Source organism: Leucoraja erinacea, chromosome 1 (assembly GCF_028641065.1).
Source record: "Leucoraja erinacea ecotype New England chromosome 1, Leri_hhj_1, whole genome shotgun sequence".
Taxonomy (NCBI): Eukaryota; Metazoa; Chordata; class Chondrichthyes; order Rajiformes; family Rajidae; genus Leucoraja; species Leucoraja erinaceus.
This window is the reverse complement of record NC_073377.1, coordinates 137482890-137508221: the sequence shown is the minus strand read 5'-3', so window position 1 is coordinate 137508221 and position 25332 is coordinate 137482890. Positions and strand designations below refer to the sequence as shown.

At 46.2% G+C, this 25332-nt stretch overlaps 2 protein-coding genes across 2 annotated transcripts in view; both read left to right on the top strand.

The window, feature by feature from the left end:
- The window catches only part of arhgef38 (Rho guanine nucleotide exchange factor (GEF) 38), a 92632-nt gene extending 68726 nt beyond the window's left edge, over positions 1-23906 (top strand). Inside the window, exons 11-14 of the mRNA XM_055644087.1 lie at positions 984-1142; positions 3299-3497; positions 10365-10648; positions 17869-23906. Of these exons, the coding sequence (XP_055500062.1) occupies positions 984-1142; positions 3299-3497; positions 10365-10648; positions 17869-18054 (828 nt within the window). The 3' untranslated portion in view covers positions 18055-23906. The remainder of the gene's footprint in view (positions 1-983; positions 1143-3298; positions 3498-10364; positions 10649-17868) is intronic.
- abcg2a (ATP-binding cassette, sub-family G (WHITE), member 2a) overlaps positions 18090-25332 on the top strand; it is a 138524-nt gene continuing 131281 nt past the window's right edge. Inside the window, exon 1 of the mRNA XM_055635188.1 lies at positions 18090-18160. Within this exon, the coding sequence (XP_055491163.1) occupies positions 18090-18160 (71 nt within the window). The remainder of the gene's footprint in view (positions 18161-25332) is intronic.

Here is a 25332-nt window from a genome sequence, read left to right as displayed (position 1 = left end):
CTAACACCACCCTCCTCACCAGGGACAATTTATAATCTTTATCAAAGCCAATTAACCTGCAAATCTGTACGCCTTTGGAGTGTGGGTGGAAACTGGAGCACCCGGGAAAAACCCACGCAGTCCACAGGGAGCATGTACAAACTCCGTACAGACAGCACCCGTAGTCAGGATCGATTCTGGGTCTCTGGCGCTGTGAGGCAGTAACTCTACCCACTACGCCACAGTGCCGTCCATTCTTGATTCTTGACGAGATTTAGGCGTGGCCAGGGTGGTGTGAGTCTCTGATGATGCTGGCTGCCTTTTTGAGGCAGTGCCTCCTGCAGATACCTTCAATAGTGGGGAGGTCAGTCCATGTGACGGACCGGGCAGTGTTCACCACTCTGTAATCTTGGGCTGATATTGTTGGGAAAATAAGGAACTGCAGAATCTGGAGTCTTAAGCAAAACACAAAGTGCTGGAGTACCTCCGCAGGTCAGGCAACATCTCTGGAAGATATAGATATCGGGCATTAGAAGCAGATTTTTGGCCAATTTACAAAATATTTTCACAGGCTCAGGGTAAGAATGATTCTAGTGGAGCAATTTGGAGGCTAATTCAAAGAGTTGATTTTAGATTGTAGAGATACAACGCGGAAACAGACCCTTCGGCCCATCGAGTCAGTGCCGGCCAGCGATCACCCCGTGCGCTAGCACTATCCTACATACTAAGGACAGTTTACAATTTACAGAAGCCAATTAACCCTCTAACCTGAACTTCTTTGCAATGTGGGAGGAAACCGGAGCACCCGGAGAAATCCTACGAGGTCACGGATAGAACGTGCAAACTGCGTACAGACAGCACCTGTAGTCAGGATTGAACCTGGGTCTCTGGTGCTGTGAGGCAGCAACTCTACCGCTGCGCCACCCCCGACACGATACACTTAACCAAATGACCTTAAGTAAAATGTGACTACTGAGCATTCATAATTGGTTTGACCTTTCTAGGTTTCCCCTGCAAGAAACGTCCAAGAGAAGCAAAAGCAAGTCATTGAGGACATTTATCAATTGTCTTTTGGGAAGGAATTCGGCAGTGGAGCTCAGCGGGTGATGGAGAGGAGGAACAGCTCGGAAGAAAGATCAAAGAAAAGATCATTAGGCTTTATGGTGAGTGACCACTTGGTGCCCATTCATTAGCGTCACGGGTGTGATTTTTTAATGATACACAGCACAGGAACAGGCCCTTCAGCCCACAATGTCCGTGCTGGAAAGAAAACCGAGTTAAACTGCTCATCTGCCTGCATGTCATCGATATCCCTCCATTCCCTGCATATCCACGTGCCTGTCTAAAAGCCTCTTAAACACCACTATCGTATCTGCCTCCACCACCACAACCCCTGGCAGCGCGTTCCAGGCACCCACCACCCTCTGTGGGGAAAATCCTGCCCCGCACATCTCCTTTAAACTCTTGATTGACACAAATTGCTGGAGTAACACAGCAGGTCAGACAGCATCTCTGGAGAGAAAGGATCTCGACCCGAAACGTCACCTATTCCTTTCTCTCCAGAGATGCTGTCTGACCCGCTGATTTACTCCAGCAATATGCGTCTCTTTAGTTGAAACCAGCGTTTGCAGTTCCTTCCTACTCCTTTAAACTTTTCCCTGTTTCACCCAAGATGTATGTCCTTTAGACTTTGACGTTTCCTATCTGGGAAAACAGTTCTGACTGTCTACCTTCTCCGTGCCCCTCATAATTATATATACATATCAGGTCTCCCCTCAACCTCCAAGTGTCCAGAGAAACATTCCTTCCTCTGGCTTCACTCTCTCTCTAAAAGGACCTCCTTTTATTCTGAGCCAATCCATGATGGCCAGTAAATGCTGACCTTCCAGAAACTTCCATGTCGTGTGACCCCAAAAAGAAAAGGAATTGAATCAGGGAAAGGAACTAATCTTATAGTTGGGAGCAGTCACGTGCATGAAATTCAGCAGATTTGCTCTTTGGTTCTCAAGGACAACTTCTCCTTTTCTGGTTTCACTTCAGCTGTTGACTTAATTTTCTAATGGTTGGATTTTCCTCAAGGCCTGAGTAGGGTGCATGTGGAGAGGATATTTCCAGTGGATGAGGGAGATACAATGGCATTTCAAAGGCTTTTATATGGGCTGAAGGCCGCTTGCAGTCCACATGCTCGGCCTCTTTGAGCAGCGGCCCAGTGCAGGCGAGTCCCAGGCAGCAGCAGGGCGCCCAGCGGCCCACCCCCCCCATCGAGGCCCTGCACTCGTTCCCACAGCCGGTCAGCTCACCGGCACCTCTGTCCCTTGCGTCCGCCGCTGCCTCCATCTTGAATCTATTCACCTCTTTAGGGGATGCACGTTGACCCAGTTGTGGAGTTGCTGCCTCACAGCGCCAGAGACATGGGTTCCATCCTGACTACTGGTGCTGTCTGTATGGAATGTGCACATTCTCCCTGTGACCGCGTGGGTTTTCTCCAGGTGCTCTGGTTTCCTCCCACACTCCAAAAGATGCGTGGGTTTGTAGCTTATTTTGCCTCTGTAAATTGTCCCTAGTGCAGTGGTTCTTAACCTTTTTGGCACATGTACACGCATATGTGACCAAAATACTGTGTGTGGGATGTACCTTTGTTAGGTTCCTAAACATGGGCTCAACAAATGAATATGTTATTTATGGCCCCTTCATGTCCCCCGGTAAAGCCACAAATGACCCGAACCACAGGTTAAGAACCATGGCCCCTGTGTGTAGGATAGTGTGTAGTGTACGGGGGGATCGCTGGTCGGTCTGTGCTGTATCTCTAAACTAAACTAAACCAAACTTCGTGTCCGGCCCTCAGGGGTTGGCAGGGCAGGACTAGGCTGCTCGCTCTTGTTGACGGGCTACCTTGGTCTGTGATGGGTGAGCTGGGCCTACTGCAGGGGGGTGGGCAGTAGTCTACACCCTCTGTAGCACATTACATAACATAACATATACCCTACATATTAACAGCTTGGGCCCCATATGTATCTGAAGAAGGATGGGCTGGCACTGGAGAGGGTCAGAGAGTCATAGTGATACAGCGGGGAAACAGGCCCTTCGGCCCAACTTGCTCTCATTTGGCCTAAAACCCCCACAAACCTGTCAGGAGAAGGCTTAGGAAATTATCCCAGGAATGAGTGGGTCAGAGGTCATGGGGAGAAGGCAGGAGAATGGGGTTAGGAGGGAGAGATAGATAGGCCATGATTGAATGGCAAGGCAGACTTGATGGGCCAAATAGCCTCATTCTGCTCCCCTCACTTATGATCTTATCTTAATCTTTGTTTCCATGAAGCCACCAGCTCCCCATCAGACCCAAGACCACAGGACAAAGCTCCTGTCAACGCACAGTCCTGAGTCGGTATTTCAAGCCAAGCGGAAGTTCAATGCAGCCCAGGAGCATGACACGTCTCTGCACGAGGGTGAAATCGTGGCCGTTCTTGAAAGGCAGGATCCGATGGGCAGTACGAGCAGGTGGCTTGTCGACAATGGAGGTTTGTGTTGCTCTCTCTACACTCTTTAGCAAACGGCCAGCGCTGCGCTTTATTGTACCACTGGGGGGGAGGGGGGATGGATTAAATCCAAGGACACAGCTGTAAGGCAGGAGGACACTCGAGAGACTGCAGATGAAGCAACCTGGAGCAAAATAACAAACTGTTAGACGGGGGGTAGATATGAGCAACTGCAGCTGCTGGTTTACAAAACAAGACACAGAGTGCTGGAGTAACTCAGCGGGTCAGGCAGCATTTCTGGAGAACACCTCTGTGTCCATGTTCTCCACAGATGCTGCCTGACCCACTGGGTTACATAGAAACATAAAAAAATAGAAAATAGGTGCAGGAGGAGGCCATTCGGCCCTTCGAGCAAGCACCGCCATTCATTGTGATCATGGCTGATCGTCCCCTATCAATATATGCCTTTTCCGCATATCCCTTGACTCCACTAGTCCCTATAGCTCTATCTAACTCTCTCTTAAATCCATCCAGTGATTTGGCCTCCACTGCCCTCTGTGACAGGGAATTCCATAAATTCACAATTCTCTGGGTTAAAACGTTTTTTCTCACCTCAGTCTTAAATGACCTCCCCTTTATTCTAAGACCGTGGCCCCTGGTTCTGGACTCGCCCAACATTGGGAAAAAATTTCCTGCATCTAGCTGGTCCAGTCCTTTTATAATTGTATATGTTTCTATATATGATCCTCCCCTCATCCTTCTAAACTCCAGTTAATACAAGCCTAGTCTTTTCAGTCTTTCCTCATATGACAGTCCCGCCATCCCACGGATCAATCTCATGAACCTATGCTGCACTGCCTCAATCACAAGGATGTCTCAATCACAAGGATGTCCTTCCTCAAATTAGGAGACCAAAACTGTACACAATACTCCAGATGTGTACCAGAGCCCTATACAACTGCAGAAGAACCTCTTTACTCCTATACTGAAATCCTCTTGTTTGAATTTGGTGATAAACCACATAAACTTCTGGCTAGACAATTGAAGAAACAGGAGAAGGAAAAGACGATTACTAAAATCAAATCAGAGAATGGGGAACTATTAACGTTACCCCAGGATATTAATAAAAGGTTTGCCCAATTTTATCAAAACTTGTATACGTCTAAAATTAAAATAGAAGACAATAAAATTGTAGATTTTGTAGATAATTGTAATCTGCCAAAATTGGATATTTTGGAACAAGAGGAATTAGGAGCACAGATCACAAGGGAAGAAATAAGTGAAACAATAAAAGAGCTGAAAAATGGGAAAACACCAGGACCAGATGGTTTTAATAATGAATTCTAAAAAGGTTTCCAGGAGTTAATGGTACCACGGTTACTTAAATTATATAAATATGCCTTTACCGAAAATAAATTACCAGAAACATTAGCCGAATCCACAATTACGTTAATACCTAAAAAAGATAAGGACTTAGAAGAACCGGGCTCATATAGAACCATATCACTCCTAAATACAGATCAGAAAATTTTAGCAAGAACTTTAGCAAGAAGATTGAGTAAATATATTAATAAATTGATAAATCCGGACCAAACGGGGTTTATACCTAAAAGACAATCATTAAACAATTTGAGACGCCTTTTTAATATAATGTATTCATACAAAACGGAAAAGGAAGACTTGTCAGTTATATCTCTGGACGCAGAGAAAGCATTTGATCAGGTAGAATGGCAGTATTTATACAATGTACTCCAAAAATTTAATATGGGAGAGAATTTTATCAGATGGGTTAAATTACTATATGATAAACCAATGGCAAGAATACTAACTAATAATATATTATCTTCAAAATTTCAATTATCGAGGGGCAATAGGCAGGGCTGTGTTTTATCACCCCTGCTATTTGCACTTATGATAGAGCCGCTTGCTGAAAGGATAAGAAGGCATCCGGATATTCAGGATATAATACTAAGGATACTATTAATAAAATATCACTATATGCAGATGATAAACTTTTATATATCACAAACTCCCAAACGAGCATCCCGAATCTATTAAATCTAATAGAGGAATTTGGCTCTTTCTCCAGTTATAGAATAAATTGGAATAAAAGTGAAATTATGTCTTTAAAACCCCAGAAAGGGGTTTTAAATTTCCATTTAAAATCGCAACAGAAAAATTTAAGTATTTGGGAATTCAAGTTACTAGAAGATATAAATCATTATTTAATGCTAATTTTATACCATTATTAAATAAATTTGATTCACTGATTCAATTTTGGAGAACGCTCCCACTGTCACTAATCGGCAGAATAAACGCCATAAAAATGATAGCGCTACCACAAATAATATATTTATTCCAATCTAGACCGATATATATACCAAAACACTTTTTTTTTAATTAGACTAGAATATTTTTAATTTTATTTGGGATTATAAAGCACATAGAATTAAAATAAATCACTTGTGCAAACCCAAAGAGGTGGGGGGGGGTTTGCACTACCTAATTTTCTATACTATTATTGGCAGTACATATTAAAAATATAATTTATTGGTTGGACAGTTCTGCTCAACAGTTGGAATGGATAAGAATGGAGAAAGAGGATTGCACCCCCTACGATCTAGGAGCAATCTTTTTTTCCCCAATAAAGCTGAATAATATGTTATATAAGAAGAATCCAATTATACAATATACAATACGAATCTGGAAACAAATAAAATTAACTTTAAAATGAAGAAATTTATCAGTGCTAACATCAATAGTGAATAACCCAGTATTTAAACCATCTGGTATGGATAAAACATATAAACAATGGGAAAAAGTGGGAATTAAAAAGGTAGGTGATTTGTATGAATTGGGAAATTTATTATCATTTCAACAACTAAAATCAAAATTTAAATTGAGTAACAATCAATATTTTAAATACTTACAGGTATGTCACTTTATGAAGAAATATATACCAAGATTCCAAAGTATAATTTTAGACCCACTGGAAGAAGTAATGAATATCAAGGCGGAGTCAACAAAATTAATATCATACTTGTATAACAGTATTTTAAATATAGAATTACCTTCAACAGAGGAATTAGAGAAGACTGGGAAAAATAATTAATGATAAAAATCTCAAAAGAAACATGGGAAAAATATTTGATACATATACATAAATGTTCGATCACCGCTAGACATAGCTTAATTCAATTTAAAATATTACATAGATTATATTATTCCAAAACTATATCCAAATATTTCTCCCATTTGTGATGAATGTCTCTCAAAATGCCAATATTGTCTCTTGTACAAAACTTTATAATTTTGGTGTGACATATTTGATATATTCTCAAAGCTATTTAAGACAAAAATGAACCCTAACACTGAAATGATTATATTTGGAGTAAGTGGAGATGGGAACAAATTAAATACACACCAAAACTAATTTTTCAATTATGGGTTAATAACAGCAAAAAAACATACTTAAATTTTGGAAAAATGCAAATATACCAACATTTAAAATGTGGATCAGTAATATGCTGGACACAGCACATTTGGAAGAAATGAGACTCCTCCTAATAGACAAACAAGACCTATTCTTAATGAGTTGGTCCCCATTTATTGATTTCTTGGATTCATGTGGTGACATAGTATCATGAAAACTAACAGGTTCAGGTATGGGTGGAAGATGATTCAGAATATTTAAAAAAAATCATCTCACTGTGGCGATTGAATAATCTCCCTCCTGCTTTCCTTCTTCACTTATTCCTTCTCTTTCACTTTTTCTTTAACTGTTTTTCATTCTCGCTCACTAATCTATTCTTCACTGATGATCTGAACAGATTTTTCAACAGATTTGACTGCCCCACACCATCCCAGCCTCCCCCACCTGGTCTGCTGACCATTGCTGCTTCCTCTCCACCTCCCCTCCCTCTCTCCAACACTCCTGAGATGTCACCTGCACAGAGTCCCCTCTTCCCACCTCCTACTCCAACAGCAGCCCCACCTATGACTCTTCATACTGCTCAGGTCAAGATGATGCTGGACAGACTGAAGCCAGGGAAAGCAGTGGGGCCCGATGACACCAGCCCAAGGCTACTGAAGACTTGCTCTTCAGAGCTGTGTGGTATTCTAACACACCTGTTCATCCTGAGCTTGCGTCTACAGAAGGTCCCAAGGCTGTGGAAAACATCTTGCCTGGTACCTGTCCCAAAGAAGACCCATCCCACTCACCACAATGACTACAGACCAGTAGCGCTCACCTCACATATTATGAAGACATTTGAGAGACTTGTCCTCTCCTACATCAGGACTAGTGTGTCAACTCAAATGGATCCTTTACAGTTTGCATATCAGCCCAACATCAGTGTCGATGATGCCCTCATTTACATGCTGCAGAGGGCGTACACACATCTGGACATCCCTGATGCAACCGTAAGGATTACATTCTTTGACTTCTCAAGCACCTTTAACACAATTCAGCCCCGACTGCTAGGGGAGAAGATGGAGAAGATGAAGGTGGATCCATTACTGGTACTGTGGTGTTTGGATTACCTTTTCCTCAGACCACAGTACGTGCGCCTACAGAACAATGTCTCAAGCACCATCCTGAGCAGCACTGGGCTCCACAAGGAACTGTGCTGGCTCCATTCCTGTTCACCATCTACACAGCGGATTTCCAATACAACACCAACAGCTGCTTTTTGCAGAAATTTTCAGATGACACAGCTGTTGTCGGCCTCATCAAAGGGGGCAATGAGGAGGAGTATAGAGATACAATAAACAACTTAGTGGAGTGGAGTGCACACAATAACCTCCATCTCAACACCACAAAAACAAAGGAGATAGTTGTGGATTTCAGGAGGGGGAGGAGGAGGACTCAACCAACACCAATCACCATCAGGGGCACTGAGGTGGAGGTGGTCGCCAACCACAGGTACCTTGGTGTGCAGCTTGACAGTGAGCTGGACTGGAAGAGTCATATGGAGGCGGTGTACAGGAAGGGACAAAGTCGACTGTATTTCTTAAGGAGGCTAAGGCATTCAACATCTGCCAACCCCTACTGTGCAGTGTCTACCATTCAGTGGTGGCCAGTGCTCTGTTTTTTGCTGTGGCCTGTTGGGGAGAAGGCGCCCGCATAGCGGACAAAAACAGACTGGACAAGCTGATCAGGAAGGCCGGCTCAGTGGTCAGGGCTGAGCAACTAACGGTCCAGCAGGTGGCAGAGGCCAGAACTCTGAACAAACTGGGTTCAATAATGACCAACCCCACTCACCCACTCCACGCCCTGAAGGTGATCAAGAGCAGCATCTTCAGTCAGAGACTAATTGCACCAATGTGCAAAACTGAGAGATATAGGAAGTCTTGTATACTGGCTGCTATAAGGTTTTACAATGCACAAAAATAATTTTGCATTTTTGTAGTATTCATTCATTGTATTTTAACTTATTAAGTTTGGAAGCTATCTGAGGAAATGTGTGGTGTTATGTCTTCTTGAAGCTGTTGTGGCACTATAATTTCCTGTAAAGGATTAATACATTTTAAAACAAAAAAAACAAAAAAAACAAAAACAAAATCTTTACACAACCTCTTTTTCTTCTCTCCTTTCTCACTTCTCTCTTTAAAAAAAAGGGAAGTTGTACAGAGAATGAATGTAATATGTTAACATTGTTTTTGTACCAATGCATTGTACTCACTTCTAATAAATAAAATGTTAAAAAAAAAAAAAAAATGAAGGCCAACATTCCATTAGCTTTCTTCACTGCCTGCTTTCAGTGACCGCTGTACCTCCCCCTTACCTAACCTAACCTCATTGAGATAATAATCTGCCCCTTGTTTTTGCCGCCAAAGTGAAAAACCTCACATTTATCTATATTATACTGCATCTGCCACGCATCTTCCCACTCACTCAACTTGTCTAGGTCACCCTGCAACCTCCTAACATCCTCTTCACAGTTCACACTCCAGCACTCTGTGTCCATGCTCTCCAGAGATGCTGCCTGACCCACTGAGTTGCTCCAGCACTCTGTAAGATAAGATATGGCTTGAAGAGGCGTCAGAAGCCAGAGGAAGGAATGCAGATGGAATGTGGGTGAATAAGGGAGTGGAGGGTGTTTATGGGTTAGTTATTACCTAAAAGTGGAGAATTCACTGCTCAAGCCACTGTGTTGTAAGCTGCAATATGAGGTGGTGTTCCTTCTGGAAGTGCTGGAAGATCTCAGCAGGTCAGGCAGCATCTGTGGAGGTGAATACACATTGTCTTTCCGCTGGTAAATACAAAGTGCTGGAGTAACTCAGTGGGACAGGCAGCATCTCTGGAGAGAAGGAATGGGTGACGTTTCGGGTCGAGACCCTTCTTCAGATTGATGTCAAGGAAAGGGGCGGGACAAAGATAGAATGTAGGCGGAGACATTAAGACTAGTGGGAGGACTGGGAAGGGGGAGGGGATGGAGAGAGAAAGCAAGAGCTATCTGAAGTTAGAGAAGTCAATGTTCATACTGCTGGGGTGTAAGCTCCCAAGCGAAATATGAGGTGTTGTTCCTCCATTTTGTGCTGGGCCTCACTCTGACAATGGAGAAGGCCCAGGACAGAAAGGTCAGATTGGGAATGGGAGGGGGGGTTGAAGTGCTGAGCAACCGGGAGATTAGGTAGGTTAAGACGGATTGAGCGGAGGTGTTCATTGAAACGATCTCCGAGTCTGCGCTTGGTCTCGCCGATGAAGAGAAGAGTCTTTCCGCTGACTATATAGCACGCTACAAAAAAGCTTTTCGCTGTACCTCAGTACACGTGACAATAAACTCAACTGGACAGGTGACGTTTCATCACGGGACCCTTCTTTAGACTTGGTTGTATCTACTGAATTCAATGTTGCATGTGTATTGATATGATATTAAACAGGTGCCTCTGCTTTGGTCCCCACAGTGACACAGGGCTATGTGTACTCCTCGTTCTTGAAGCCCTATAACCCCAGCGCCGGCCACAACGGCTCGCTGCCCGACAGCTCAGTGGTGGACGACCACTTTGACGACATCACCCTTTTTGGAACGCCGCTATCTGGAGAGCCCGGCCTGGCGAAGCCTCCGCCCCTCAGCACCAGCGCCAGTGACACTGCACTCAACTGCTCCCAGGAGACGAGTTCCTGCTGCCCCGACACGGTGTCGTTCAGCGGCAGCGACGACAACTCGAGCGAGGGCGGAGAGCAGCAGGTAAGGTCTCACCCCGGCCTCCCAGTCCACCTGGCCTCAACAACATGGGAGACAGTCTGAAAACAAAACGTCCTGAAGTGCTGGAGTAACTCAGCGGGTCAGGCAGCATCTCTGGAGAACATGGATAGGTGACATTTCGGTGGCTGAAGTCTGAAGAAGGGTCTTGACCTTCAATCATTCAATCATGGCCTCCTAATCCCATTTCCTGCCTTCTCCCCATAACCCTTGATGTCTGTTCTAATCAAGGCTTTGTCTATCTCTGCTTTAAAAATATCCACTGTCTTGGCCCTCTGTGGCAATGAGCTCCACAGATTAAACCTCCTTTCTAAAAGAGCGCCCTTTAATCCTGAGGTTATGACCTCTGGTCCTAGACTCTCCCACCAGTGGAAACATCCTCTCCACATCCACTCTATCTATGCCTTTCATTATTCTGTAAGTTTCAACGAGGTCTCCCCTCAACCTTCTAAACTCCAGCGAGTACAGGCCCAGTGGCGTTAAATGCTGAACATATGCTAAGCCACTCATTCCTGGGTTTGAGGCCCAGAGCTAGGAGAGGTTGAGCATACTAGGACTTTATTCCTTGGAGCGATAGAGAATGAGGGGTGATCTTATAGAGGAGTACAAAACCATGAAAGGAATAGATCAGGCCCAGAGAAGAGGAATCGAGAATCAGAGGACATATGTTTAAGGCAAGGGAGCAGGTGGGGGGGGGGGGGGGGGGGGGAGTAAGATTTAATAGACACCTAAGGAGTAACTTTTTCACACAAAGTGGTGGATGTATGGAACGAGCTGCCGAAGGAGGTAATTGGGGCAGGGACTATCACAATGTTTAAGAAACAGAAGCAGGTGCATGGATAGGACATGTTTAGAGGGATATGGGATGAGGTGGGACTAGTGTAGATGGGGCATGTTGGTCGGAATGGGCAAGTTGGGCTCTAGAATTCGATGACCACTAATCCGATCAGACCTATCAGGCTAACACTGAAGGTGAACCACATTATTAAGATTCAAGAGTGTTTGTTGTTATATACAGTGGGACTGGGATTATGAAATTCTTACTCGCTGCATCTTTACGGGCATACTAATGCAACACAACAGGTCAATATACAATAAATTATGTTATACAAGCTAACCAGACCATAACCAACGCGGGCGTGAGAGTGGCCGGCCCTTGTCCCGCCCCACCGGGTGTCGGGGGGGCTCAAGCGTGTGGAGTAAACCTCCTCTCAGCCGGACGTATTTGTCGGACCCAGGCACCGTAATCCTTCCCGGGAGCCGATCCCACACAATTTGAGCCGCCTTTCCTCGACACCCTTCATCTCAATCCGAGACGCAGGGAGGCGTGTCCTGTACAGGCTCCTCCTCCACACCCTACACTTCCTCGCCCTGGTCCACCGTCCAGACACCAAGTGGTGGTCGGTGTTGCCTTCAGGTTGCGAGGGGGTACCCCGGTGGGTGTCCCTCTATGCAGGAATTCTCCCCCTCTACATCGGGGACCTGGGGTGGAGGGTATTGCACCGAGGAGTTCCCTGCAACCTGTTTCTCTCGCGGTTCACAGACTCGCCAGCCGCCTGCCACTTTTGCGGGCTGGAATAGTGTGTGTACCACGTGTACATGGAGTGTGTGAGGTTGCAGCCACTGTTCCAAAATCTAAAGGGGCTGCTCCTTCCCTTCGGGCTGCACTTCACACCCACCATTCTCATCTTTGGGCACCCTGTGCGTAGGGGAGAGGGTAGGGCTGAAGATGTCCTGGTTTGGTTGCTCCTGGGCCTGGCCAAGCTGGCCATCCGCGAGTCACGGCGCCAGGCGGAAGAGGGCTCTGCCCGAGCCAGCTGCCTGCCCCTTTTCCGGGGCTACATTCATGTTAGGTGGTGTTAGAGAGGAACTACGCGCTGTCCACGGGCACCCTGGGGGATTTCCGGGACCGCTGGTCACCGCGGGGGGTTGAATGCGTCTTTGACCAGGAGTGTAACATTGTTGTATAGAAGTTTATTTAGTATATTTGTTTGTCTTGTATTGTGGTGGTTAGTTCTCGTTTATTTTATTGTATTGTAAATATTAATGTTCATAATTGATTCAATTATTTTTGGTTTAAAAAAAAACAGTTTAAAAAAAACAAAAAAAAAAAAACTGCACACCAGTTGAGATAGTGAAACGTTTTACAAAGTCTGTAGCAGATCAGTGCCGAGTTAGCGTTGAGGTTCGTGTTGTTTAGTTTACTTGGTAGTTTAGAGATACAGCACGGAAACAGGCCCTTCGACTCAGCGAGTCCGCCTCCAACCAGCGATCACCCCTACACTAGCTTTGTCCTACACACTAGGGACAGTTTACAGAAGTCAGTTAACCTACAAACCTGCACGTCTTTGGGATGTGGGAGGAAACCGGTGCACCCGGAGGAAACCCATGCTGTCACAGGGAGAACGTACAAACTCCAAGCACCTGTGAAGAAGCTGTCCGTAAACCTGGAGGTCACAGTTCTCAGGCTCTTGTACCTTCAAACTATCTTTAATCGGACCTTACTGAACTTTAGATAGACATAAAATGCTGGAGTAACTCAGCGGGACAGGCAGCATCTCTGGAGAGAAGGAATGGGTGACATTTTGGGTTGAGACCCTTCTTCAGACTGAGAGTCAGGGAAGAGAGAAACTAGAGATGTGGAATGGTAACAGCTGACACCTGGAACAGCGGATGCATTAGATGAGGTTGGCGGAGGTGCAGGTGAACCTCTGCCTATCTCATCCAACCTCATCTATTCCATCCGCTGCTCTAGATGTCAGCTGATCTATATCGGTGAGACCAAGCGTAGGCTTGGCGATCGTTTCGCCGAACACCTCCGCTCGATCCGCATTAACCAACCTGACCCGGTAGCTCAGCACTTCAACTCCCCCTCCCATTCTATATCCGACCTCTTTGTCCTGGGCCTCCTCCACGGCCACAGCGAGCAACACCGGAAATTGGAGGAACAGCACCTTATATTCCGCTTGGGGAGTCTGCATCCTGGTGGCATGAACATTGAATTCTCACAATTCTGTTAGCCCTTGCTGTCTCCTCCCCTTCCTAGCTCTCCCTCAGCCCTCGGGCTCCTCCTCCTTTTTCCTTTCTTCCCCCTGCCTCCCCCCACCCCCCATCAGTCTGAAGAAGGGTTTTGGCCCAAAACGTTACCTATTTCCTTCGCTCCATAGATGTTGCTGCACCCGCTGAGTTTCTCCAGCATTTTTGTGTACCTTCGATTTTCCAGCATCTGCAGTTCCTTCTTAAAGACTGCTTGGGTCCTTGAATGGAGTCAAGGGTGGAGGTAAAGCGACAAGTGTAGCATTTCCTGCGGTTGCAAGGGGAAGTACCAGGGGAGGGGGTGGTTGGGGTGGGAAGGGACGAATTGACCAGGGAGTTACAGAGGGAGCGGTCTCTGCAGAAAGCAGACAGGAGAGGAGATGGGAAGATGTGGCCAGTGGTGGGATCCCGTTGAAGGTGGCGAAAATGTTGGAGGATTATTTGTTGTATGTGACGGTTGGTAGGGTGGAAGGTGAGGACAAGGGGGACTTTGCCCTTGTTATGATTGGGGGATGGGGAGTGAGAGCAGAGTTATGGGATATAGAGACCCTGGTGAGAGCCTCATCTATTGTCGAAGAAGGGAACCCCCGTTCCCTAAAGAATGAGGACATTTCAGATGCTCTGGTTTGGAACACCTCATCCTGGGTGCAGATGTGGCGTAGATGGAGGAATTGGGGATAGAGTCCTTACAGGAGGACTTTGAGACCCTTCGGGTGGGGGATGGAGGTGTAGAGTGACTGGACATGGTGAAGATGAGGGAGTGGGGGCTAGAAAACGGAAGTCATGGAGGAGACGAAGAGCGTGTGAGGTGTCTTGGACATAGGTGGGGAGGGATTTGACCAGCGGGGATAGGATGGAGTAGAGGTATGTGGAAATAAGTTTGGTGGGACAAAACTAAGCAGAAACAATGGGTCTGCCAGTGGAACGGTTCATTGTTGGCTGAGGGGAAGGTGACAACGAGGCATACAAACAGTAAAATTAATCAGGAGGACAGTGAAACTAGTCGGGGAACTAGGGTGGGGGAGGGATGGAGAGAGAGGGAAAGTAAGAGTTACTTGAAGGTAGAGAAATCAATATTCATACCGCTGGATTGTAAACTGCCCAAGAGAAATATAGTTACTGAACTTTATCTTGCACTAAACGTTATTCCCTTTATTCTATATCTGTGCACTGTGGACGGCTCGATTGTAATCATGTATAGTCTTTCTACTGACTGGATAGCACGCCACAAAAAAGCTTTTCACTGAACCTCAGTACACGCGACACTAGTAATAAACGAAACTGATAGATCCTTTCGATGGTGGGGATGTCAGTACTGTGATGGACCTTCGATGGCGGGGAGGTCAGTACTGTGATAGACCTTCGATGGTGGGGAGATCGGCACCTGTGATGGACCGGGCAGTGTCCATCACTCTCTGCTGTCTCGCCCAAGATGACCTACGAGGAGAGATGCCGTTCTGGTTGAGATGCAGGACTGTGTCCACCTGCTCAGTGGTTGTAGCAGGTCCCACGGTCAGGCTGAGACGGGAGCAACTGGTTGGACATGTGTTGCTTGCGGCAGGATCTGCTATTCTCAGTGGGATGTGGCCCTGAGCTGAGCTATAGAACATCTGACCCCTGTACTATAATCCAGTCCGGAACACGACTGAAGGAGAGCAATTCTGGTCGCCTCCATCACAGGAAGGATGTAGTGTCATTAGTTCATCAGTTCTGAGAGCAGAATTAGGCCATTCGGCCCATCAAGTCTACTCCGCCATTCAATCATGGCTGATCTATCTCCCCCTCTTAACCTTATTCTCCTGCCTTCCTCTTGACACCCGTACTAATCACAAATCTATCTCTGCCTAAAAAATATCCATTGACTTGGCCTCCACATCCTTCTGTGGCAAATAATTCCGCAGATTCACCACCCTCTGGCTAGAGAAATTCCTCCTCGTCTCCTTCCTAAAATAACGTCCTTTAATACTGAGGCTATGACCTCAGGTCCTAGACTCTCCCACTAGTGGAAACATCCTCTCCACTTTGGAGAGTCTTTGGAGATTTAAATGGACTATGTCATATAAAATGGTCTAGACCCGAAACGTCACTCATTCTTTCTCTCCAGAGATGCTGTCTGTCTCACTGAGTTACTCCAGCATTTTGTGTTGATCTTCAGATAAAAGGCTGTCGGCTACATTGGCAGCAACACCCTGCTCAGCACAAGTAGATGTTTTGGACGAATGCTTAGGCTGACTTGGGGGACCAGTAAATCACAGGGCTACCAGCAAGGTCATGAGATTAACTGAAGGTAGAAACACAAGCTTGTTTTATTAGATAAGTACATGCTTTGACTGAGCAGGGAAGAAAATACTTCACCTTTTGGGGGGAGAGGGAAAAACAGACAGACAGACAAACAGACAGAGAGATAGACGGACTGGAAGAAAGCCAGGGAGAGAGATCGACAGACTGAGAGATGGGAGGGGGATGGAGAAAGAGACAGAAAGAGGGAGAGAGACAGACAGAGCGACAAAGAGAGAGAGAGAGAGAGGGAGAGGTGGACGGAGAGGGAGAGATGGGCAGAGTGAGGGAGGAACGGCCTGGACCAGGGTGCAAGAAGGTCCATCTGTCTCCTCAGATTCTGGTGAACTTCTACCGCTGCACCATTGAGAGCATCCTTACCAACTGTATCACAGTATGGTATGGCAACTGCTCTGTCTCCGACCGGAAAGCACTGCAGAGGGTGGTGAAAATTGCCCAACGCATCACCGGTTCCTCACTCCCCTCCATTGAGTCTGTCCAAAGCAAGCGATGTCTGCGAAGGGCGCTCAGTATCATCAAGGACTGCTCTCACCCCAACCACGGACTGTTTACCCTCCTACCATCCAGGAGGCGCTACAGGTCTCTCCGTTGTTGGACCTGCAAAAATAATTGCACTACTATGACTGAATGCACGTAAATATATTTATTTATTGCTCATATTTATGTCGCTCTTCTAGGGAGATGCTAACTGCATTTCGTTGTCTCTGTACTGTACACTGCACAATGACAATAAAATTTGAATTTGAATCTGAATCTGAGTCAGGACTCGAGTATAGTTGTATTTTATATTACTAAAGGTCGGCACGGTGACGCTGCAGTTCTGTTGCTGCCTTACAGCGTCAGAGACCCGGGTTTGATCCTGACTGTGGGTGAAGTCTGTGTGCAGTTTGCACGTTCTCCCTGTGACCGCGTGGGTTTGCTCCGGTTTCCCCCACCTTCCCAAAGACCAGCGGGTTTGAAGGTTAATCGGCCCTCTGTAAATTGCCCCAAGTGTGTAGGGAGTGGATGTGAAATTGGGAAAACATAGAACGAGTGGGAATGGATCGGCGTGGACTCGATGGGCCGAAGGGCCTGTTTCCATGCTGTATCTCCAAACCTAAACCAAACCTGATTTGATTTGGTTACCAGGTAAAACAAAGCTATCACCGTATCAATTCAGGCGATAATAATAAGTTTGTTAGTTTAGTTTAGTTTAGAGATACAGCATGGAAACAGCGCCTATTGCCCACTGGTCATTCCATGCTGATCAGTGATCCCCGCACACTAACACTATCCTACACACACTAGGGACAATTTACATTTATACAGAGCCAATTAACCAACAAACCTGCACGTCTTTGGAGTGTGAGAGGAAACTAAAGATCCCAGGGAAAACCCAAGCAATCACGGGAAGAATGTACAAACTCCGTACAGACAGCATCTGTAGTCAGGATTAAACCTAGGTTTCTGGCGATGTAAACATAGAAACATAAAAAAATAGGTGCAGGAGGAGGCGATTTGGCCCTTTGGGCCAGCACCGCCATTCATTGTGATCATGGCTAATCATTTACAATCAGTAACCCATGCCTGCCTTCTCCCCATATCCCTTGATTCTGCTAGCCCCTAGAGCTCTAACTCTCTTTTAAATTAATCCAGTGAATTGGCCTCCATTAAATTCATCCAGTGAAGACAGCAACTCCACCGCTGCACCACCATGCCGACCAAGTTAGTTAGTTAGTTTAGGTTATTGTCATGTGCAGTGCAAAGCATTAAACCATCACCCACACCAACTCCATTGATGATATCAAACAAGGCGACAATGTGAAGAGGGGCATTTCCTCTGCAGTGCCACTGCTGCATTCTGACTAGAGCCCACTGCTTGTGTTTTCCAGGTATTCTACGCAGTGTACTCCTTCCAAGCGAGGAGCGAGCATGAACTGAGCCTTCAAGAGTATGAGCGAGTGAAGATAGTGAAGCCCAATGATCTGAGCGGCAACAGAGACTGGTGGTTGGCTGAAGTCAACGGGAAGCGAGGCTATGTCCCTGCTAACTACTTGGGAAGAATGTCTTATGCCTGAACCCTGCACTCGTGGAAACCGCTTGAGTTTCATGGATGGAAACACAGGACCATGTGGCTGCTCTGCTGGTCTCTGGCATTGATTTGAAGGAGCCAGGCCCATGCATGTGAGTGCATGTACACGTGTGTGTGTGTGTGTGCGTGCATACATCTGTATGGGTGCATGCATGTGCACACGTATGTGTGTGTGTGCATGGACCTATATGGGTGCATGTGCGTGTGTGTGTGTGTGTGTGCGCGCATGTACGTGTGAGTGTATGCGCATGTGCGTGCACCTGTATTGGTACATGTGTGCGTGCGTGTGTGCGCGCGCGCATGTGTGTGTATGTGTGAGTGTATGCGCGTGTGCATGCACCTGTATGTGTGTGTGTGTGTGTGTAAACCAATGAAGGATATGACTGCAATGATCCAGATTGTGACACCACATGATCTAGATGTTGCTATTGAACATACTCCTGTGGAGTAGAGACTTTTTTAAACTAAAACGTCTTGAGATATGAAGGTATACATTAATTTAAGAGCTACAGAGAGCGTGCACATGATCCAGAATATTGAAGAACTCTTTTGCTAATTGCATTTCAGTGACTATCATGGAAGTGGAAGCCAAAGACTGCAGCCTGTTTCACTTCATTGTGGACACTGTTTAGTTTTGTTCCCTTGAAAGTAGGCACCAGGAACTGTTGGAATCTGAAGCAAAATATATAAGTGCTGGAGGAACTCAATGGGTCAGGCAATAACTGTGGAGGGAATGGACAAACGATGTTTTGGGTTGGGTCAAGAGCACTGCTATGCTTGGTAAAGTTCATAGTTGGTGCGTTGCTATACTGCTTAAGCCCCTGTCCCACTGTACGAGGTAATTCAAGAGTTCCCCCGAGTTTTCCCCTGATCCGAACTCGGAGAATGTCCGTAGCGGGTCCATAGGAGTTGGTGGATGCCTCGTAGCGGCTCGTAATGCTAACGGTAGGTACTCGGGACATCAGGTAACTCGTGAGGTTTTTTCATCCCCGCAAAAAACGTTCACGGGTAAAAATATTTTTTTACTTTTTACTCGTACGAGCCGCTACGAGACATTCACGAACTCTTACGGACCCGCTACAGACATTCTCCGATCTCGAATCAGGGGAAAACCCGGGAGAACTATCTCGTACAATGGGACAGGGCCTTCACTGTGACCAGTGTTATTGTTACGATTAATCCACCTGCTCAGCAAACAGATATAAGTGGCATGTTTGTAGAATAGCAGCGTGCTTCAACAATCTCTCAGCATAAACACCTTATCTAACCATAGCACCAGGGAATTCATGAAATCCACAATAACATTGTGCATTCCCTCTTGCCTGAAGCACCCTGACTTGCAAGCTCGTCTGTCCATTCCCTCCACAGATGCTGCCTGAACCCTCTGAGTTCCTCCAGCTTTCCTTGTTTCTCCATTACACTGCAAAATCACCTCAAGGTACGCCCACCCTGAAGAAGTTCTCCTCCTCTCTCTGGCGGGATTTCTGTGAGACCCTCTCTCACTGCTCCCCCTCCGTGACTCCTCTTGTTCTCGTGCTCTATGACCGTGTTCTGACCCGGATTCACTACCACAGCCACGTGTGTTTCCTCAATGCTTGCCCACGCCGCCATCTTGTGTCTTGTGCCTGCCAGCTCTAGTTCCAGGCCCATCAGTTTAGGCCCATCGGGATCTAAGTCACCTACTCTGTCCGTCCACCGCTTCTCGTGACTGTTCTCCCTCTGTGCCCCGCTTTAAACATTCTCCTCTAATTCCTTAGAAGGCTCAGGAAGTTCGGCATATCCCCAACGTCTATCACCAACGTCTACAGATGCACCGTAGAAAGCATTTTATCGGAATGTATCACAGCTGGGTTTGGGAACAGCTCCATCCAAGACCGCAAGAAATTGCAGTGAATTGTGGACGCAGCCCAGACCATCACACAAACCAACCTCCCTTCCATTGACTCCATTTACACCTCACGCTGCCTCGGCAAGGCCAGCAGCATAATCAAGGACCAGTCTCACCCTGGTCACTCCCTCGTCTCCCCTCTACCATCAGGCAAGAGGTACAGAAGTGTGAAAACACACACCTCCAGATTCAGGGACAGTTTCTTCCCAGCTGTTATTAAGCAACTGAACCATCCTACCACCAGCAAAAGAGTAGTCCTGAACTACTATCTACCTCATTGGTCTTGAATCAGATTTACTGGACTTTATCTTGCACTAAACGTTATTCCCTTTATCATGTATCTGTACACTGTGGACGGCTTGATTGTAATCATGTATAGTCTTTCCACTGACTGGATAGCACGCAACAAACGTTTTTCACAGTACCTTGGTACACGTGACAATAAACTAAACTCAAACTCTAGAGAGTGTGAAGAAGGGTCCTGACCTGAAACATCATCTGTCCATTCTCTCCACACGGATGCTGTCTGACCTGCTGAGCTCCTTGTGATTTGCTCAATAACAATCACAGTCTTCCCTCGGGGGCAATGATCGGGAACTTGATTCATCTGTCGGGAGTATTTCCGACCTCTTGCACAATACGATCGACTGGGATCGGAGAATCAAATTTTTATTTTAACAAACCGAATGCAGACACCACAGGTAGAATCAATGAAGGTGATCTCTCGTGAACTTGCGGGGCCGTTGACAAGCAGACAGGGCGAAAAGTCATCAACATCCATTCACATTTAGTTCAAAGCTCGGAAAATTTGCAGAGCCGAGCCATTGGGCCTACATTATTCCAATATCTGACAGCCTTAGGGAATTGGGAATACTGTCCACACATCCTCATTCTCCAATGTCATAATTAATTCACATTAAGAGACCCTTGGACTTTGATTGGACGTTACTGGCTTTATCTTGCACAGAACATTATTCCTTTCATCCTGTATCTGTGCAGCACACTGTGGACGGCTTGATTGTAATCATGTACCTCGGTACATGTGACAATAAACTGTGAAAACTGAGCATAATTGTTGGTAAAGAAGACGTACTGCATGCTCGCCTTCATCAGTCGAGGTGTTGAGTATAAGAGTCAGGAAGTCATGGTGAAGTTTTTAAAAACTTTGGTTGGGCTGCATTTGGAGTATTGCGTACTGTTCTGGTTGCCCCATTACTGGTATGGTCTTCCAGCAGTAGTTACCTTACAACTAACCGGTAAGGACAACGGGTCAGGCAGCATCTCTGGAGAACATGGACACAGAGTGCTGGAGTAACTCAGCGGGTCAGGCAGCATCTCTGGAGAACATGGATTGGTGGACGCATCGGGTCAGGACAGTTCTCCGGTCTGCATGTTTCTCCATAATGCTGCACTGTATCTGGAGGCACAGGTTCCAATCCCACCGCCGACCCTCGCATGAAAAAAATTATGTTAAGTAAATCTATCACAATGTTTAAAAAAAATGTGGTCAGGTACGTGGATAGGGCAGGTTTAGAGGGATATGGGCCAAACGCAAGCAGGTGAGACTAGTGTAGATGGGAAATGTTGGTCGGTGTGGGCAGATTGGGCTGAAGGGCCTGTGTCCACACTGTATGACTATGACTCTAAATGAGTCACTCTGAAGAAGGGTCTCAACCCGAAACGTCACCTATTCCTTTTCTCCAGAGATGCTGCCTGACCCGCTGAGTTACCCCAGCCTCTGTGTCCATGTTCTCCAGAGATGCTGCCTGACCCGCTGAGTTACTCCAGCGCTCTGTGTCTCTGATTGATTGGTAGCATGGACACAGTGGGCTGAAGGGCCTGTTTCCATGCTGAATCTCTAAATTAAACTAATACTTTTCCCTGGTGTCACAGGGACTATGTAGCCGTTATCTCTTTACAGTTGTGGGAGGTTGCTGTGCAGATATCGACTGTCCAACAGTGACTCCACTTTGAACAGCTTCATGGCTGTGAAGCAAATACTGGAGTAACTCAATGGGACAGGCACTGTCTGTGTGGATCGAATGGTCAGATGATATTTCAGGTTGGAGCCCATTCGTCAGACATAGTTTAGTTTAGAGATAGTGTGGAAACAGGCCCTTCAGCCCACTGAGTCTGCACTGACCAGCGATCACCCGTTCACACTAGCATTATCCTACGCACAATGGCCAATTTACAGAAGTCAATTAACCTACAAACCTGAGATAGGACACAAAATGCTGGACTAACTCAGCAGGTCAGACAGCATATCTGGAGAGAAGAAATAGGTGATGTTTTGGGTCGAGACCCTTCTTCAGAGTCCAGCTTTTTAAAATCTATCTTCGGTTTCAACCAGCGTCTGCAGCTCCTTACTACACAAACTATGAGCCTGTACGTCTTTGGAGTGTGAGACGAAACTGGAGCACCCGGAGAAAACCTACACGGTCACAGGGAGAACGTGCAAACTCCTTACAGCCAGCACCCGCAGTCAGGATGGAACCCGGGTCTCTGGCGCTGTGAGGCAGTAACTCTACCGCTGCACCACTGTGCTGCCCTGGTGTTTGAATAGAGTCCTGAACAAAGGCTCTATCAGTTCCCCCAGTAAGTCTGAAGAAGGGTCCCAACGCCACCCGCTCATTCCCTCCACAGATGCTGCCTGGTCCCATTAAGCTACTTCAGCAGTTTTCAGTTTTGCTTCAGATTCCAGCATCTACAGTTCCTTGTGTCCCCACTGTGTTAAGGGCTGTTTATGTCCTGTTTATGTTATATTAATGAACATTTTCTGTTAAACTGATTTCCAGAGTCTACGTCAATGGAATTACCTGTTTGAAAACAAATAAATTATTTAAAGTGAGTTTTATTACAAATGCCGAGATTTTCGTTAATTTTACGCCCAAATGCATTGCCATTTTTTCATCCAGCTTGTTCTGTTTCGATATAGTGACACACAACACCACCAGTCTAGGACCAGAGGGCACAGCCTCCAAATTAAAGGACGTAACTTAAGAAAGTAGACGAGGAGAAATTTCTTGAGCCAGAGGGTGGTGAATCTGTGGAATTCATTGCCACAGACGGCTGTGGAGGCCAAGCCAATGGATATTTTTAAAGCAGAGATTGACAGATTCTTGTACTGGTGTCACGGGTTACGGGGAGAAGGCAGGAGAATGGGGTTGAGAGGGAGAGATAGATCAGCCATGATTGAAAGGCGGAGTGGACTCGCCAGGCCAAGTGGCGTAATTCTGCTCCTGTGACCTTATGAACTGATCCGTTATTTGAAGAGACACGAGCCTGATCTCATGGAAACATTGAATTCTGTCCCGACGAGATATGACTTCTGTTAACATTTCTTCAAGGTTCAGCAACTGTGATGTGTGTGATTGGAATTATCAGCAGGCTTCACATTGAAGCAGTTATACAATGTGAAAACTATTCAATGCAACTAAATTCTTACATTTAAAGTATTAAATGCTTTGAGTTTCATACAGCATGGAGCAGTGCAGCACAGGAACAGGCCCTTCAGCCCACCATGCCCGTACTGAACACAACGTTGTGTGTTCATTGTTTCCACAGAGGCTGGCTGACCCACTGAGTTCCTCTGTGTTTTCTGGTAGGCCTTCCATTAACTTCATCCCTGACACAGAAGAGCACAGCACAGGAACAAGCCCTTCGGCCCATAATGTCCATGCTGAATATGATGCCAAGTTACACTGATCTGCCTGCACGTGATCCATTCCCTGAATACCCATGTGCTTATCTGAAAGCCTCTTAAACACCACTATCGTATCTGCCTCCACCGGCAGCGTATTCCAGGAATCCACCGTGTAAACTAAACCTGCCCAGCAACATCTCCTTTAAACTTTGCCCCTCTCACCTTAGAGCTGGTTTTTGCCATTTCCATCTCGTGGCAAGGGTTTTTAGAGGCAACGTCTTGTTCAAGTCTGTGGACAGGAGTTTTCTATCTTTTTGGCAGAACATGTTTTAAAGTATGGGACCTGATGTAATAGTAACAGATATGACAGTTCCTGCTTTATGATGAAGGTCATAAAGCAGGTGGTATTGAAGAGCCATTATTATGGGCTGGGCCTACTAGTGATAAACTGACATTGTTTCAACCTGTATTTAGGTTTAGAGATACAGTGCAAAACAGGCCCTTCGGCCCACCGAGTCCGTGCCGACCAGTGATCACCCCCGTACACTAACATTATCCTGCACACACTAGGGACAATTTACAAATTTACCAAAGCCAATTAATGTACAAACCTGCACGTCTTTGGAGTGTGGGTGGAAACTGAAGCACCTGGAGAAAACCAACGCAGGTCACGGGGAGAACGTACAAACTCCGTACAGACAGCACCCGTAGTCGGGGTTAAACCCGGGTTTCTGGCGCTATGAGGCAGCAACTCTACCGCTGCGCCACCGTGCCATGTTTGTGTGTGAAAGAGAAAGATTGGTAGAACTTTATATCGCCACTCCAAGAGTTAAGGGAGAGATATGACAATATGTACCGATAGCAGAACAATGGCATGCTTACTGACAGCATAATAGGCCTGTAAACACAATATTCATGGATAATATATATAAAAAAGAACTTCAAAAAACTCAACCATAATAGTAATTCAGTAAAATCCAAAGTCTGTCGTGCAACCACAGACACAGTCCATAGAAGATCACAGTTGCTGAGGTTAGCGTTCAAGAGTCTGATGGTTATTGGGAAGAAGCTATTCTTTATCCTGGAGGTCACGGTTTTCAGGCTCCTGTACCTTCTTCCCGCTGGTAGCAGCGAGATGAGAGCGTGGCCAGGGTGGTGGCTGCCTTTTTGAGGCAGCGCTTCCTGCACTTGAACCATTTTAGTTTGACCTCGCGGTGAACCACATTCAAGGAACAAAGAAACTTTGGAACAAAAGGAGCCTTCACACAGCTGCGGGACAGCCTTTGAAGAGATCCTGATGACCCATTGTAGTCACACAGAGCAGAGACAGGCCCTTCGGCCCTCTGTGTCCATTCGTACCATTGTAGAACACAGGAACAGGCCCTTCGGCCCACAATGTCTGTGCCAAACATGATGCCAAATTAAACTAATCGCCTCTGCCTGCATGTGATCTGCCTCCACACCACACCCAGCAGTGCGTTCCATGCATAAAAAAAACTTGCCCCGCACATCTCTAAACTTTGCCTCACCCACCTGAACGTTACGCCTGCTAGTCTTTGATTTATCCACCCTGGGGAAAAGGTTCTGACTGTCTACCTTATCCATCCATCTCATAATTTTATCCATGTCTTTCCCGTCTCCCCTCAATCTCCTGCGTTCCAGAGAAAACAATCCAAGTGTGTCCAACCTCTCCCTGTAGCTGAAACCCTCTAATCCAGGTAATTCTGGTA